Source organism: Panulirus ornatus, chromosome 28, assembly GCF_036320965.1.
Source record: "Panulirus ornatus isolate Po-2019 chromosome 28, ASM3632096v1, whole genome shotgun sequence".
Taxonomy (NCBI): domain Eukaryota; kingdom Metazoa; phylum Arthropoda; class Malacostraca; order Decapoda; family Palinuridae; genus Panulirus; species Panulirus ornatus.
This window is the reverse complement of record NC_092251.1, coordinates 19,391,207-19,405,440: the sequence shown is the minus strand read 5'-3', so window position 1 is coordinate 19,405,440 and position 14,234 is coordinate 19,391,207. Positions and strand designations below refer to the sequence as shown.

General features: G+C 43.7%; 1 protein-coding gene across 1 annotated transcript in view; it reads left to right on the top strand.

Annotated features, from left to right (window-relative positions):
- Positions 1 to 13,730, top strand: part of LOC139757914 (uncharacterized) — a gene marked incomplete at its 3' end in the record, with an annotated part of 338,809 nt that extends 325,079 nt beyond the window's left edge. Inside the window, exons 7-9 of the mRNA XM_071678860.1 lie at positions 6,515 to 6,643; positions 9,405 to 9,509; positions 13,597 to 13,730. Coding sequence (XP_071534961.1) covers positions 6,515 to 6,643; positions 9,405 to 9,509; positions 13,597 to 13,730 — 368 coding nt within the window. The remainder of the gene's footprint in view (positions 1 to 6,514; positions 6,644 to 9,404; positions 9,510 to 13,596) is intronic.
- Between the last annotated feature and the right edge of the window lie 504 nt (positions 13,731 to 14,234).

The window sequence follows — 14,234 nt, the reverse complement described above, 5'->3', positions numbered from 1 at the left end:
TTATTATTATTATTATTTTGCTTTGTCGCTGTCTCCCGCGTTTGCGAGGTAGCGCAAGGAAACAGACGAAAGAAATGGCCAAACCCACCCCCATACACATGTATATACACACACGTCCACACACGCAAATATACATACCTATACATCTCAATGTACACAAATATATATACACACAGACACATACATATATACCCATGCACACAATTCACACTGTCTGCCTTTATTCATTCCCATCGCCACCTCGCCACACATGGAAGATATATATATATATATATATATATATATATATATATATATATATATATATATATATATATATATATATATATACTCCAGAATGTAATCAAAGGAAGCTGAGGCGCAGTTAGAACATAAACAATGGTGGAGCAGCTGATTTGCAAGTCACTGAGATTTAGTGGCTGACACTTGGGTGTTGATAACAGTGAACGATAACTTTATTATCACCTGCTGACGATGACCCAGACACACACACACACACACACACACACACACACACACACACATAAACAAACTCCAAAGTTACTTTGGTACGTGATAAATAAGCGTCAGCCAGAGGGAGAATGTAACGTAACAAGAACTAGATCAAGTCAAAGATGGTCTTAATCAGATCATTATCCAGCAAGATATAAGCTTCTGGGTAGTGTGTGTGAGAAGGTCTTGTGAGTCAACATTGTCCCTAACCTCTTGCTTGAGGTACATATTAGGAAACTAGTTGAGGGAACGAGTTCTGTGTTGGAAAATACAAGAGTAGCCTTTAAGTACAAGAGTAAGAACGTATTTAGCAAGGTGTTCATATCCTACAAGAGGGCAAGATAAAGTAAACTTCTCATGTTTGGTCGCCGGACTTAAAGGAGAGCAAAGAGCTAATAGAGAAGGTCCAGAAGTGGCTACAAAGTTGGTATCAGAATCAAAAGAACAGAATAATGGGGTTACGGCCAGGAACCTTAGATTTACCCACCATAGAAGAGAGAGGGGTGAGGGTTGACCTGATCAAAACCCTTCAAGTTTTTAAACCAGATTTACGATGTGGACAGAAAACTGTTCTTTGCAAGATATATAATTAGGATCACCATGGGACAGAGACATTAATCGAGTAGCTTATCAAAAATAATGTAAAGTGCTTTGTAGTATAACAGTGTTGGATGAATGGAATAATCTGAAAGAGGATGTAGTAAATGTGGACATCTTACAGAAGTATAATTAACGTGCAACAGTAGAGAAGATTCGAGAGATGTGGCTCCACTAGTGTAAAACTCCTTCCCTATTCGGTACAACTCACATCCATGTGAGTCGCTGGAATTCGCTTCCTAAACACGCCCCTCCGGCTGACGCATAACACTCGACATTACGTAACTTTTTTCATACATATTCGCCATTTCCCGCGTTAGCGAGGTAGCATTAAGGACAGAGGACTAAGCCCAAGTGATTGTAAAGCTGTCTCCTCCATACAGTAGGATGATAAGAGATAACATAGAACCGTTTGTTGAAGATAAACAAACTCCCTTTCACTCTGGCTTTGAATGCAATGACCACATTCAGCAGCAGCGTCCAAAGTTAGAGAAGGATGTGATGGGCTGGACTCTCTAAAGGGAACAGCTTCATGGCCACTGAGAGCTGGCTGAGAGGGAGTTACTGGAACGTGTGCTGGAGAGCGGTCTGTTGATTATGGTCTTTGGTGTATAAGATTATCAGGAAAGATATAGAGGTGGATAGATGGCCCCATGTATTAAGGACATAGGTAGATGCAAGGACAGTACGGGATAGGTCAGGACTAATACACATGGACAGTAAACCAATATATGAATCAGGCAACAGAAGTGGAGTTAAGGCCATGTATTCACTATACGTCAGGTCAGTACCCACATACATGGACAGTAGAGTGGTATACGACTCAAGTTACAGGGGTGAGCTAGAAGGCCTCATGTATTCAGCACGTAGACGCACACACATCACAAATTGGGTCGTAATATATATATATGGACAGGCCTGCAATACATGAGCAAGTTACAGACGTGAGCTGAGGGTCTTATGTATTCGGTACATGAAGGCACACATTATAGGTGGTCAGCACATATCTAGTGTATATAAGGCAAATCAGAGACAGGATTAACGTGAACGTAGAGCAATACATAAGACAAGCTACATGGCATTAAAGACGCAATCATTTATATCACTGAGGTTTATGAGTTTGATGATCCAGGTAGAGAGCTACATCATCTCAAGGGCGTCAATGGCAATTATGTTTTAATTCTTCATGGACATGTCGGTGCTCCTAATCATGACTGTATCATACACGCTACATATACGTACATATCTGTGTAGTTCTGGTCTTGTACCTGCCATAGGAGTGTTTAGTCGTCATTACCTGTCGTGGGACTTGATGTTAGACCTACCTGGTCTTTCTATCCTTTCTGAGTGCAATGACTTCTTGCGAAGACATCACGAGTTAGTACGTGTTTAGCAACATTAACTGTTATGTTTAGGGTGACGCCCGCCTTTGGCTGCAGGCGCGTCTGACCAGCACATTAACATGATCTCTGAACCCGACATGAGAGGAGAATCCCTTATGATTACGTCAAGAATTCTGTCTTTTTTCAAACGCTAAGATGACACTGTGTGTGTGGCTGACAGCAACATTACCTACTGGCTTAAGACAACCGAGGTAAGCGAGCGAAGCTTTGGAATCAGACATGATAAAGTCATGATATGTGTTATCTATAAGGTGCTTCAGTCCATTTTGGATCTCCACGACGTCACTTTATTTTCTCCCTGTCCAACTGCTCGACGTCCACTGGTGACATGGGTTCATCACATTGATCTGTCACGTATGACACACACACTGTATCACATCCTTCCCTTCTGGTATTAGGAAATGTCAGTAAGTGCCAGTATAGAATGTGAGGGGCATGATACCATTCACGGAAATGATTTCTGATGTTCTCTTACGCTATTGAGAACTAAATTGATCCTTCTTGACCTCGAGAACAACAGAACCTGGTGTATGTGAGCTATGTTGGTCATCCAACGTCCACTTCTATAGATATATAAGGAGGATCTGCTGTACTGGGAGAGTTATACTCCTGATGCTAAATATGTGGTGTTGAACCGACCATATTTGTGTCTTAGACCTATAAGTACCTGGGTCTCTCACGTGGAGTGGCAAGGGCTGTTGCTGGGTCATGTGTGAATAGGGGGTTGGGAAACGGCAAGTCATTTATGGCATTTGATTCCCATAAAAGTAATTATGCTCTGGAGTCTGTTAGTCATGGTGGGATGTAGTCAAGTCAGTTTTCGTGTTCACTGTTCTGTTAGTCATAGGACAACATAGGATAAGTCTCAAAGCATTATTTGGTATGACTAAGTCTGTCTTAGTTATTAGCTCTTTGGTTTAGATGAGTGTGTGGCATGGTATGTGATGACTTGTCTGACGTACAAGTCAGTGCTCGAGCGATGTTGATGCAAACGTTAGCAATGCTGTGCTCGAGCGATGGTGATGCAAACGTTAGCAATGCTGAAGTCACTCCCTCAGATTACGGATACATGTACTCAGTGACTGAGTGTGGCACGGAGCCTGCTGTCTCTCCTACGAATACGTAGCTTTTACATACATGAATGGAAATGGTGAAGAGCTTGTGGATTTGTGAGCTGAAAAAGGACTGGTGATTGGGAATACCTGGTTTGAAAAGAGAGATATACATAAGTATACTTATGGACGATACTTGCAAGGAAGGAGTGCAAATGACCGGGATATTATATATATATATATATATATATATATATATATATATATATATATATATATATATATATATATATATATATATATCCTAGCCTGAGCCAGGTACCCATATTATCGACCAACACTTAAGGGTGGATGAACAGCTGGGTTTGCTCTGGACTGGCTGCCGCAAACAGGATTCGAAGCTATGCACTAGATGCGTCACGGTCAGGAACGCTAACCGCCACACCACGGAGGTCGTCCATATTCATGATTACATTTAACTACAGAGGGAGGGAGGGAGTCTTACACTTATGGGACCTAAGAGCTTCGCGTGACCAATTGGGCGAGCTCTAGGTGGCTCTCTTTGACCCGACCACAGAGCGGGCCATGTTGTGTGGGAATGAGTCCCTTCGTTCGAAACGTTACACCTGACTCACCCCAGCTGCCCCCAGCTGGTTCACGCAGGGTGTGACCGTCACAGATAACAGCGCCCGTGACATCGACCCGCCAGCCATCTTCCTCACCATCGAGTCGTTGTACCAACCAGCGTGTCATCTGCCCAGGCCGCTGGAGCGTTGTCATCTCTCGTGGTTAACTTGATAAGGACACCGGCACAGAGCACGTCAAGATCAGTTCTCTCTAGTGCCGGACTTGGCGACACAGAGAATGACATCATGGCAGCTAAGTCAGTGACAGACTATTCTGCGTGGGTAGCGGAAAGTGATTCTTGGATGACTGAAGTCTGATATGAAGTGCGCATTGTATATCATTGTATGTTACTGCTTTCGTCAGTAGGGCTCAACATCCACACGTAGCTACGTGCTCAGAGTCCATGAAACTAACCACACATCTTCGTGGACTCAAGGTTACCTACAGACCAGATTTTTATGCACGTGTAACTTTATTGTTGTATTGTTTTACTACTGCATGAATGTGGGTGCATGAGTGAGGAAAACCACTTTTCTTGTAACATTTTCCCAAGTGTGTGAGTGATCACGGAGAATATGGACAGTGGAGTTGTATACATGTGTTTCTTTAAATCCATTTCCACGAATGGGTTCGGTCACGCGTTAAAAGCATCCCACAGAAATTCATAAGTGACACTTAAGAACACTTAAAAGGGAGCGATGCGTGATGAAACCTTAGATACAGAGATAGAAGCAGTTCTTAGTAATAAAATTATTGGTTCATGCCTTGGTTCATTTTTGTTTGGTTCATGCCTTGGTTCATTTCTTGCTTCATTTTTTGGTTCATTTCTTGGTTCATTTTTTGGTTCATTTCTTGGTTCATTTTCGAGTTTCTTTTTCTTAAACTTGTTAGAAAATGTAAAGGAGGGATTCCTTTTAGTAACAGTCGTTGAATAGTATAAGGTTAGAAATGAACTTGTCATTACTGATAGCAAACAAAAGTTTAAAAAGATATTTGACAATAAAGAAAGTTGAAGGATTGGTTCCCCACGGGTTTAAAACTCCCTCGCTTTACTGTACAAGTAAGTATATAGAAAACTACAAGGTGTAACCTCGTTCGGATGAATAGCCTCAGAAATTTAAACCTGGAATGTGTAAAGCAATGTAGATTGGAAGGGGTTTAAGCAGAGCAGACGGTGAGTACCATATTGTGGAAAAAATGACAAGGATTATGCTGTGGAAGAGCACCAGAATTAGACATCTTTCGAAACTTTTCTCAAGAATTGGCACGTGAGGAGGAGAATATGGGAGGCAAACTTGATTGTACTCATTGTTAATGGATAGTTAAATGTCTAGAAGAGCGTTACTGGACGTATATTTGCCAGGAGATGGAACTTACTGCAATAGCCTTGTCTGCTCACTTGACGTACATTCGCCAGGAGATGGAACTTACTGCAATAACCTTGTTTGCTCACTTGAGGATCCACGTAGAATCACTGGCAAGAGTCCAGACGTATGCAACAAGACTGATGCCAGAGCTGAATGGAATGACTTACGAAGAGAGGAAGGAAACTCAATCCGCTCACAGTGTAAGAAAAGAGAATAAGAGGAGACACGATGACCATACGTATAGATTTATGAGAACCATTAAGACGTCAACAAAGATTAATTCTTTCTTATGAGACGAGGGTTGAGTCTAGGACGGCCCAGCTGCATGTGAGACATGATTAGAGTCATGAGAAATATGAGCTTCAGCAACAGAGCTGTGGACTCGTGAAATGCGCCAAGCCAAGAGGGGAATAAGTTCTAGAATCATTGGTGAAATCATGAACTATATGAACCACAGGTAAGATGCGTAGACCTACGAGTGTAAGGCATTATTCCTAAATGAAGAAAGAGGTAATGATAATTTGACATGAACACAGTAAGTGTAGATGCATGATGGATATAAAGTTCATTAGGATGCGAAATGTATATACGAAACCTGTACTGTTCTCTTGTGTTTTGAGTTATAGTTATGATTTTTATAGGAACACGCATTTTCATGCAAATAAATACCTTGTCTGATATCTAAAACATATGCATTAATCTTTCCTTTTTCATATGATTTTTATAGGAAGACGCATTTTCATGCAAATAGATACCTTATTGATATCTAAAACATATGCATTAATCTGTCCTTTTTCAGAGTTTTCTTAAATATGTTGATTCTGACACGTAGATTAAAAGTTTTGCTGATGGTTCACTATAAGATTAACGTGAAATTAAGGGTAATTGGTCACAAGGCGACTAAGAGCACCGGATGTGTTTCTGTTCGTAAGTTCATTTCCACACGTTCTCATCTGATCTCTCTGTCTTTCCTTAGTGGCTGACGACAAGGAAAACGACGTGACTGTCCAAATGGAGCGACAGCCTGACCTGTCTCGCAGGACCACACCATCCAGAACCAACACTCCATCTAGATTCTCACGATCACCCTCCATCGGCTTCCAACGTGAGTCCCATATTCCCATAGTTACCCATACAATAGTTCAGTTTTCTGTGGGTTATATGTTGTCGGTTATACTTCAGCCTTGTCTCTGATAAACAGAGTAAGTGCTGTAAATGATAAATGATCGTGATAGATGATAAATGCTCTGTAATAAAGAATAAATGCTATAAATATATTAATTAATTTTTGAAGTTTGCTCAGTGTCTTGTATATCGTAAGCTGGTTTATCAGTTTAGCTCCGCAGAGAGACAAACTTTGGATGTTGAGAGATTTAGCTGTGCCTCGATGGTGAAGTGATCAGGAGGGAGAACGAGTCTTGTGGGGCGTGATCTAGAGGCGCACATAAGGCGAGAGTGGTCAGGATTACGAATTCCAGAGGAAATGTAGAGAGCTCGTCAACGTATGATAACAAAACCTTTGAAAAACCGAGATTTTATCTATGATTTTCACTACTGTGAGCCATGTACACACCAGATTCCCTCACTCTTGAAGAACATAGCGGCAACTGCCAGATGATATCAAAGAGCAGATGACAGACTTAACCTGCTGTTCATGCAACCGCCCGGGTTCGATTCCTGGACGCGGACGTCGACTCATAGTCAAACCCAGCTTTTCATCTTCCCCTCAGGGATGGTCGATAAATGATTACCTGACTTAGACTGGGGTGTGTGATTACACTTCATGTGTTACGAGAAGAGAATTTCACATCTGTGTTGCGCCGTCTCTTAACCTTGCATATATGTACCATGCATTTAATTATGTACGTATGCACACACACACACACACACACACACACACACACACACACACACACACACACACACACACTACACACCACACACACACACGGCAGCCTAAGCCAAGGTATTCATTTATCGACCAGCTCCGAGGGGAGGATGAGCACCTGGGTTGGATGTAGGCCGCAACACAAATACCCATCACATACACTCTCTCTACCCCCTCAGGGTCCTCTGACTGCAATCTTATTTCTATCACATTCAGTTGGACAAGCCACCTACTCCCTCCGTCATCTAAACCCAACTTTTGGCACTCGGGCTGAGCTTCTGTACTGATTATCCCTAGGGCGGGTGTTCCTCCACAGGCCAGAACGCCTCCAGCTGTGCTGACCATTACCCCTGGCACTGAGGGACACCTACCTTCCTTCTTGTGCCAGAGATAAGACGTATCACGTTATGGATCTTTCATGACCCTGAACCCCACTCCAGTTATGTTTCTGCTCAGAATCACTGGAGAACTTCGACTGATAAATCTTTCTGATCGTTAGCTAAAAGCATCTCCCGTAACCTTTCTAAGTCAACCTTTCCTCTTCTCTTCTGACCCAATCATTCCATAACTAGATCTCCAAATGAGAGAGGAACTTGTATTGGCGTCTTAATCTCCTCTGATTCTGCCCTGAACGATTTCATGGCTGAATTTCCTCCCCATCTCCTTCCACTTGACTTATGCCTTCTCCTGTATTTTCCTCTCTCTAGGTTCTCTCCCAGCCTCAGTCTAGTAAAGCGTATGTCCCAGACGTCATATATATCCTTAAGATCCAAAGCTGTGTGCCTCTGGGCTGGCTTCCGTCTCTTTCTAAAACTCAAACTTTTCCTTCCGTTTGGAAGCATGTGTTGGTGCAGCACATCCCTAAAGCGAGACCGTTCGAACCTCCTCCAACTGTCCCACAACTGCCTTTCCTTAAGCATGAATACTGTGGCATTCTTTTCCTTCTCTCGTCATTCCTCTACCCAGTAGCCTCTCTTCCTTAAGAGTTAGGTCTTCAAACACCTGAGGAATTATGATGAAATTCTTCAGTCTTTTTCTCTTTCATTCTTTTTTTTCTTTTCATTTCCGATGGCTTTGACTGAGGCATGCTTTGCCACTCTATTATGTTCTCAGTAACAGACTACATTAACGTTGGTCCACCTCTACTGTGAATCTCGGCTGCAAGGGAAGGTTAGGTAAGGTTTTCAAAGGTTCTGTTGAATCTTCCTTTACGCAGAAAAGCTTCAGTTATTCCCTGCTGTACCCCTCAGCGTTATCACCTTATCTGATATCGCAGAATAAGATCCAGTCCTTCAAAACACGACCCGTAATTTTCGTTCTGTTTCTGATCATCATATCACCATTGTGTAGAAAATGCCACTCAGTATCCAAAGCTGGTTTAGAAGCATAGCTAGACTAGTACATTCAGCTATACATGTTGTAGAATCAGTATTCAGTTCGTATTAGACGTGTGTACATGTCATTTTTGTGATATATGGAAAGTGTATCACCACTGGCCTCAGTTGTGTTATGAATCATGAAGTATGAATGGTTTGTCTTAATATGTAACTTACAGAACCACTGGTGTTATATGAATAAGAAAGTGTCCCTTGATATATCTGTTTTGTATAAAGAAAATGGAGCATATCTCTACTACTTATTGCTCTCTGCAAATATTAGATATTATGTACATAATGACATTGTTATCCACTTGATATAAATGTTATCTGTATTACGTAAGGCCAGTTAAAGAGGCTATGACCTGGCTTCACTTGTCATGCTACAGTTTTAGCTGCTTTGAGATCCTGAGCTTAGAAGACTGTAGTGTTTAGACGTTGAGATACACCCCATAATAATGTTGAGCCATGTTGAAAAATGTTATATAGTCACAGGCTTTGTTCGCCTTGTCCATGCTATGTTCTATAGTGGAGGATTCTAGTGGTGTACGAGCATGTGAGGCAGTAGATGTACGTAAGTTCGACTGCTCATCATCTTACAGGTGAGGGAAGTGCTCATTCATGGGCTGGCGTTGGGTGGCGGGAGCCATCTGTTACCATCTCCCACTGGCGCCCACTCTCCCGCGGCTCCTCGCCGCTGCTCCTAGGTTAGCTACGCACGCGCGCCCCACCGCCCACCATGGCCAGGCCACACCCACTCCCTCATCTGGGGTGTCCCACCACCACACTCACCGACCTTTCATCGGGCAAACGATCATTAGAAACATACACCATAATTATCATAACCCTACGAGGTCATTACCTCACCTCTGCTACTACAGATTCCCCTCATTAGGCACAGGTACATCACTCACAACCCTCATTAAACCAAATGGCCACACTTACAACCCTCATCAGACCACATGGCCACACTTACAACCCTCATCAGACCACATGGCCACACTTACGACCCTCATCAGACCACATGGCCACACTTACAACCCTCATCAGACCACATGACCACACTTACAACCCTCATCAGACCACATGGCCACACTTACAACCCTCATCAGACCACATGGCCACACTTACGACCCTCATCAGACCACATGACCACACTTACAACCCTCATCAGACCACATGGCCACACTTACAACCCTCATCAGACCACATGGCCACACTTACGACCCTCATCAGACCACATGGCCACACTTACAACCCTCATCAGACCACATGGCCACACTTACAACCCTCATCAGACCACATGGCCACACTTACAACCCTCATCAGACCACATGGCCACACTTACAACCCTCATCAGACCACATGACCACACTTACAACCCTCCTCTGTTGTTACAATACTTTGCTCACTCCCTTTCCCGACCAGCAGGCTACACCCACACACCCACACATAAGGCCACATTAGAACATCCACACACCTCCTCATTAGCCCGTACCATTACAACCACATTCATCCTTCGGGCAAGGCACACCACCTCCTCACAAAGCCGCTATCAAAACACATCCTCATGTTTCTTCATTAAGCCACATCATTACACTCACACGCCCCTTCGTTAAACCATGGTCATAAACCTTTCCATTAAGCAACTGCACCACACACACACACACACACACTCACAGGGTCTCCCACCACAGCTAAGACAAGGGAGGTACAGATGCACAGCTTGCCTCTGAAACTGCAAACCTTAATATAATGCCACATCTCACACTAGCGACATACATCTGTCATAATGCATTAGCTTAATCTTTCACTCTCAACACAACTGACCACTTTATTAACGGCTGAAACCGTCTCACAAATGGTGAAGGAATTTTGAAAACCTTTCCATCATTATAAGTTACACTGAATAAAGAAATATACGATATTATGAGGTCTTACATAGTTGGTGCATTCTTAAGATACACGTAGACACTTACACAGCAGTGGATACATACCAACACTTACCCAGCAGTGAATACGTACCAACACTTACATAGAAGTAAGTACCTACCAACACTTACCCAGCAGTGAATACCTACCAACACTTACCCAGCAGGAAATACCTACCAACACTTACATAGAAGTAAGTACCTACCAACACTTACCCAGCAGTGAATACCTACCAACATTCACTCAGTAGTAAATACCTACTAACACTTACGTAGAAGTAAGTACCTACCAACACTCACTAAGTAGTAAATACCTACCAACACATACCCATCAGTGAATCATCCCTGACAAAACTCAAACCAGCTGCCACCATCACCATCATGAAGTCCCTTCACCCACTCATGATCCCATTCCTGGTTCAGCAGAGGCCACTGTAACAGAATTCTACTGAAATCATCATCATCATCACATATCCCCCTTGTGTTTTCCTGTCTAGCAGGAAACGTTCAGTGGAAAGCATGGCTTGTGAGCGTTCTTATCCTTGTCTGTATGTTGATAGAGTTATTGGTGTTAGCATTAACCGTGAAGATCTGGTAGCGCCTCGTAAGCCAATCTCCTTATCTGTGTCTCACAGTGATGCCTGCATGTTCTGTGTGTTGGGCCATGTACCACCACCCGGGGTTTTTTTTATCTTTAGTTTCTATGTTTATCTACTCGTTTGACTGAGTTTTTTTTTTTTTGTTGTTATAATACAAGAGGAGTGAACTTACTATGCACTCGTTGTTGGGTGCGTTATTCTTACAACACACCTGGATGTGAGGACAGTTTCAGTTGTGTTGGAAGAAGTGAAGAGATTGTCTGCTTCCCTCACCATGATCCTTGTGACGCGTTGTATGGCCGCGTCTCACAACGTCTGGCCTCGAGTTGAATCAAGCAAGGTGTTCCTCCTTCCCTCAACTTACAACTTGTGTGCATTTGTTTGATGATAATCATTAAGGTTACAAATAGAATGATGTACTCTTCTGGTGTCCTGTTTTCGAGTCTTGTAATTGGACATAGGAGTTCACGCCTTGTGAAGAAACGCTCGAATTAGACAACGCTATACGGGGGAGCCGAAGCCCATCTTCTCACAGGGGTACATGCAAGGCTCTTCGATAACATATCTTCAAGTTGTATATTCTACCTTCAATTCTACAGCCGTAGACTTAGATGTAGCGGTGCGGTATTGCTGAAGGTCACGACAGTGTTATCCGCTGTCTACAAGAATGGTGTCACTCCGCCAGAGGCTGAATCTTGCTGACAGAACCGCGAGGTCACTGCACACTCCTGCCCATCCAGTGGACGGTGGCGCCAAAGAGGAAACACGAGTGCACAACACTCAGTGTCCGTGACTGAGTGACAAGTCGCATCATTAAGGATAGGTTGACGTAGTCTGAGCAACAATGGCTGGATTACTCTATAGCAAAGCAGATAATTGGAGAATTATTTGCGATAGCCAAATGCAGAGTATCTTTCCAGTCCTTGTCATGGATGTTTACATATATCTCGTAATGTAAGGTTTAAATATCATCTCTAAATTCACCGATTTTGCAGAAGTTAAGAACATAAATGTCAGACAACCGGAGCCACAGCGTCCAGCAGATCTTAACTACTAGTTCCTCATCACCCAGAGCAGAGGTGGTCCCACAGGGGCACGGCAGTAGAGAGGTGGTCCCTCAGGGGCACGGCAGTATAGAGGTGGTCCTCAGGGGGCACAGCAGTACGGAGGTGATCCCTCAGGGACACGGCAGTACAGAGGTGGTCCCTCGGGGGCACGGCAGTACAGAGGTGGTCCCTCGGGGGCACGGCAGTACAGAGGTGATCCCTCAGGGGGACGGCGGTACAGAGGTGGTCCCTCAGGGGCACGGCAGTCATGATGGTAATGGCCAGTATGAGGTTCATAATAACATGCACTGTATAGATGAACTGTGAAGTGCTTCTTGACAGACCATCTCGCTAGGTAAGAAAGATCTGTGACTGGCCCGTGACTACTGCAGCTTGTATATCAACTGACTGTTATATTTCTCTCCTGTGTCTCCCCTGATGATGTGATTATTACACGAAAGTGCACTTGGGAACTTATCGTGTTTCAATTTTCCCGTGGACTCATAGGAATATATATATATATATATATATATATATATATATATATATATATATATATATATATATATATATATAAATATATATATATATATATATATATATATATATATATATATATATATATATATATATATTTACATATATATATATATATATTCAAGGTTGACCCCTCTGGCTGAAATAGAACGTGGCATATGATCAACGACCAATTTGGTGGTTGTAAAGCCATAGCTAACGATTATGTAAGCTTCCGTGATAACGTTATCAGTACTCGTAAATAAGTAATCACTGCTTCACCTCTATATAAGTGAGTTATCATGTCCATTATCAGGAGTCCCTCATATATATAACCATGACGATCTTACTTACGTGTGTAGTTGCTTCTTCCATATTAGTTCAACGATTTTTGGGAAGGTGTCGCTAGAAATAACGCCAGCATGAGTGTTAGCGTTTAATGCATTTACATATTTGAAACGTCAGTTAAACTCTGAATTTAGTCTTGTCTCATCAGACAGATGTCCATCGCCTTTACTTACTCTCTCTCTTGAGTATGTCCGCCAGTGCATGTAGACGCCTGGTCGACCCTCCTGGAGAAATGTGAGTGCAGCAGCTCCTCTTCCTCCTCCTCCTCTTCTTCCTCCTCGCTGACACTCACCTCTCCCTCCCTCCGCTCTCACCTCACGGCGCTCTCACCTCCCGCCCTTCCTGTGCCCACAGCACGCCGCTACACGCCGGAGCCCCCCAGCGCCCGCGCCAGGGCCAGACGCTCCCACGCACCCAAATTCTACTACATTCCTCACGACCGCATCGTGGAGGAGGGCGAGACCGTCTCCTTCGAGTGTGCTGTCAAAGGTTAGTATCTGCCATGAATGGGAGGTTCTCGTGAGGGTGACGGGGGTCTGTAGTGGCCTGTTGTGGATGACGGGGGTCTGTGGTGACCTGTTTAGGATGACGGTGGTCTGTAGTGACCTGTTTAGGATGACGGGGGTCTGTAGTGACCTGTTGAGGATGACGGGGGTCTGTAGTGACCTGTTGAGGATGACAGGGGTCTGTGGTGACCTGTTGAGGATGACGGGGGTCTGTAGTGATCTGTTGTGGATGACGGGGGTCTGTAGTGGCCTGTTGAGGATGACGGGGGTCTGTGGTGACCTGTTGAGGATGACGGGGGTCTGTGGTGGCCTGTTGAGGATGACGGGGGTCTGTAGTGATCTGTTGAGGATGACGGGGGTCTGTGGTGACCTGTTGAGGATGACGGTGGTCTGTGGTGACCTGTTGAGGATGACGGGGGTCTGTGGTGACCTGTTGAGGATGACGGGGGTCTGTGGTGACCTGTTGAGGATGACGGTGGTCTGTAG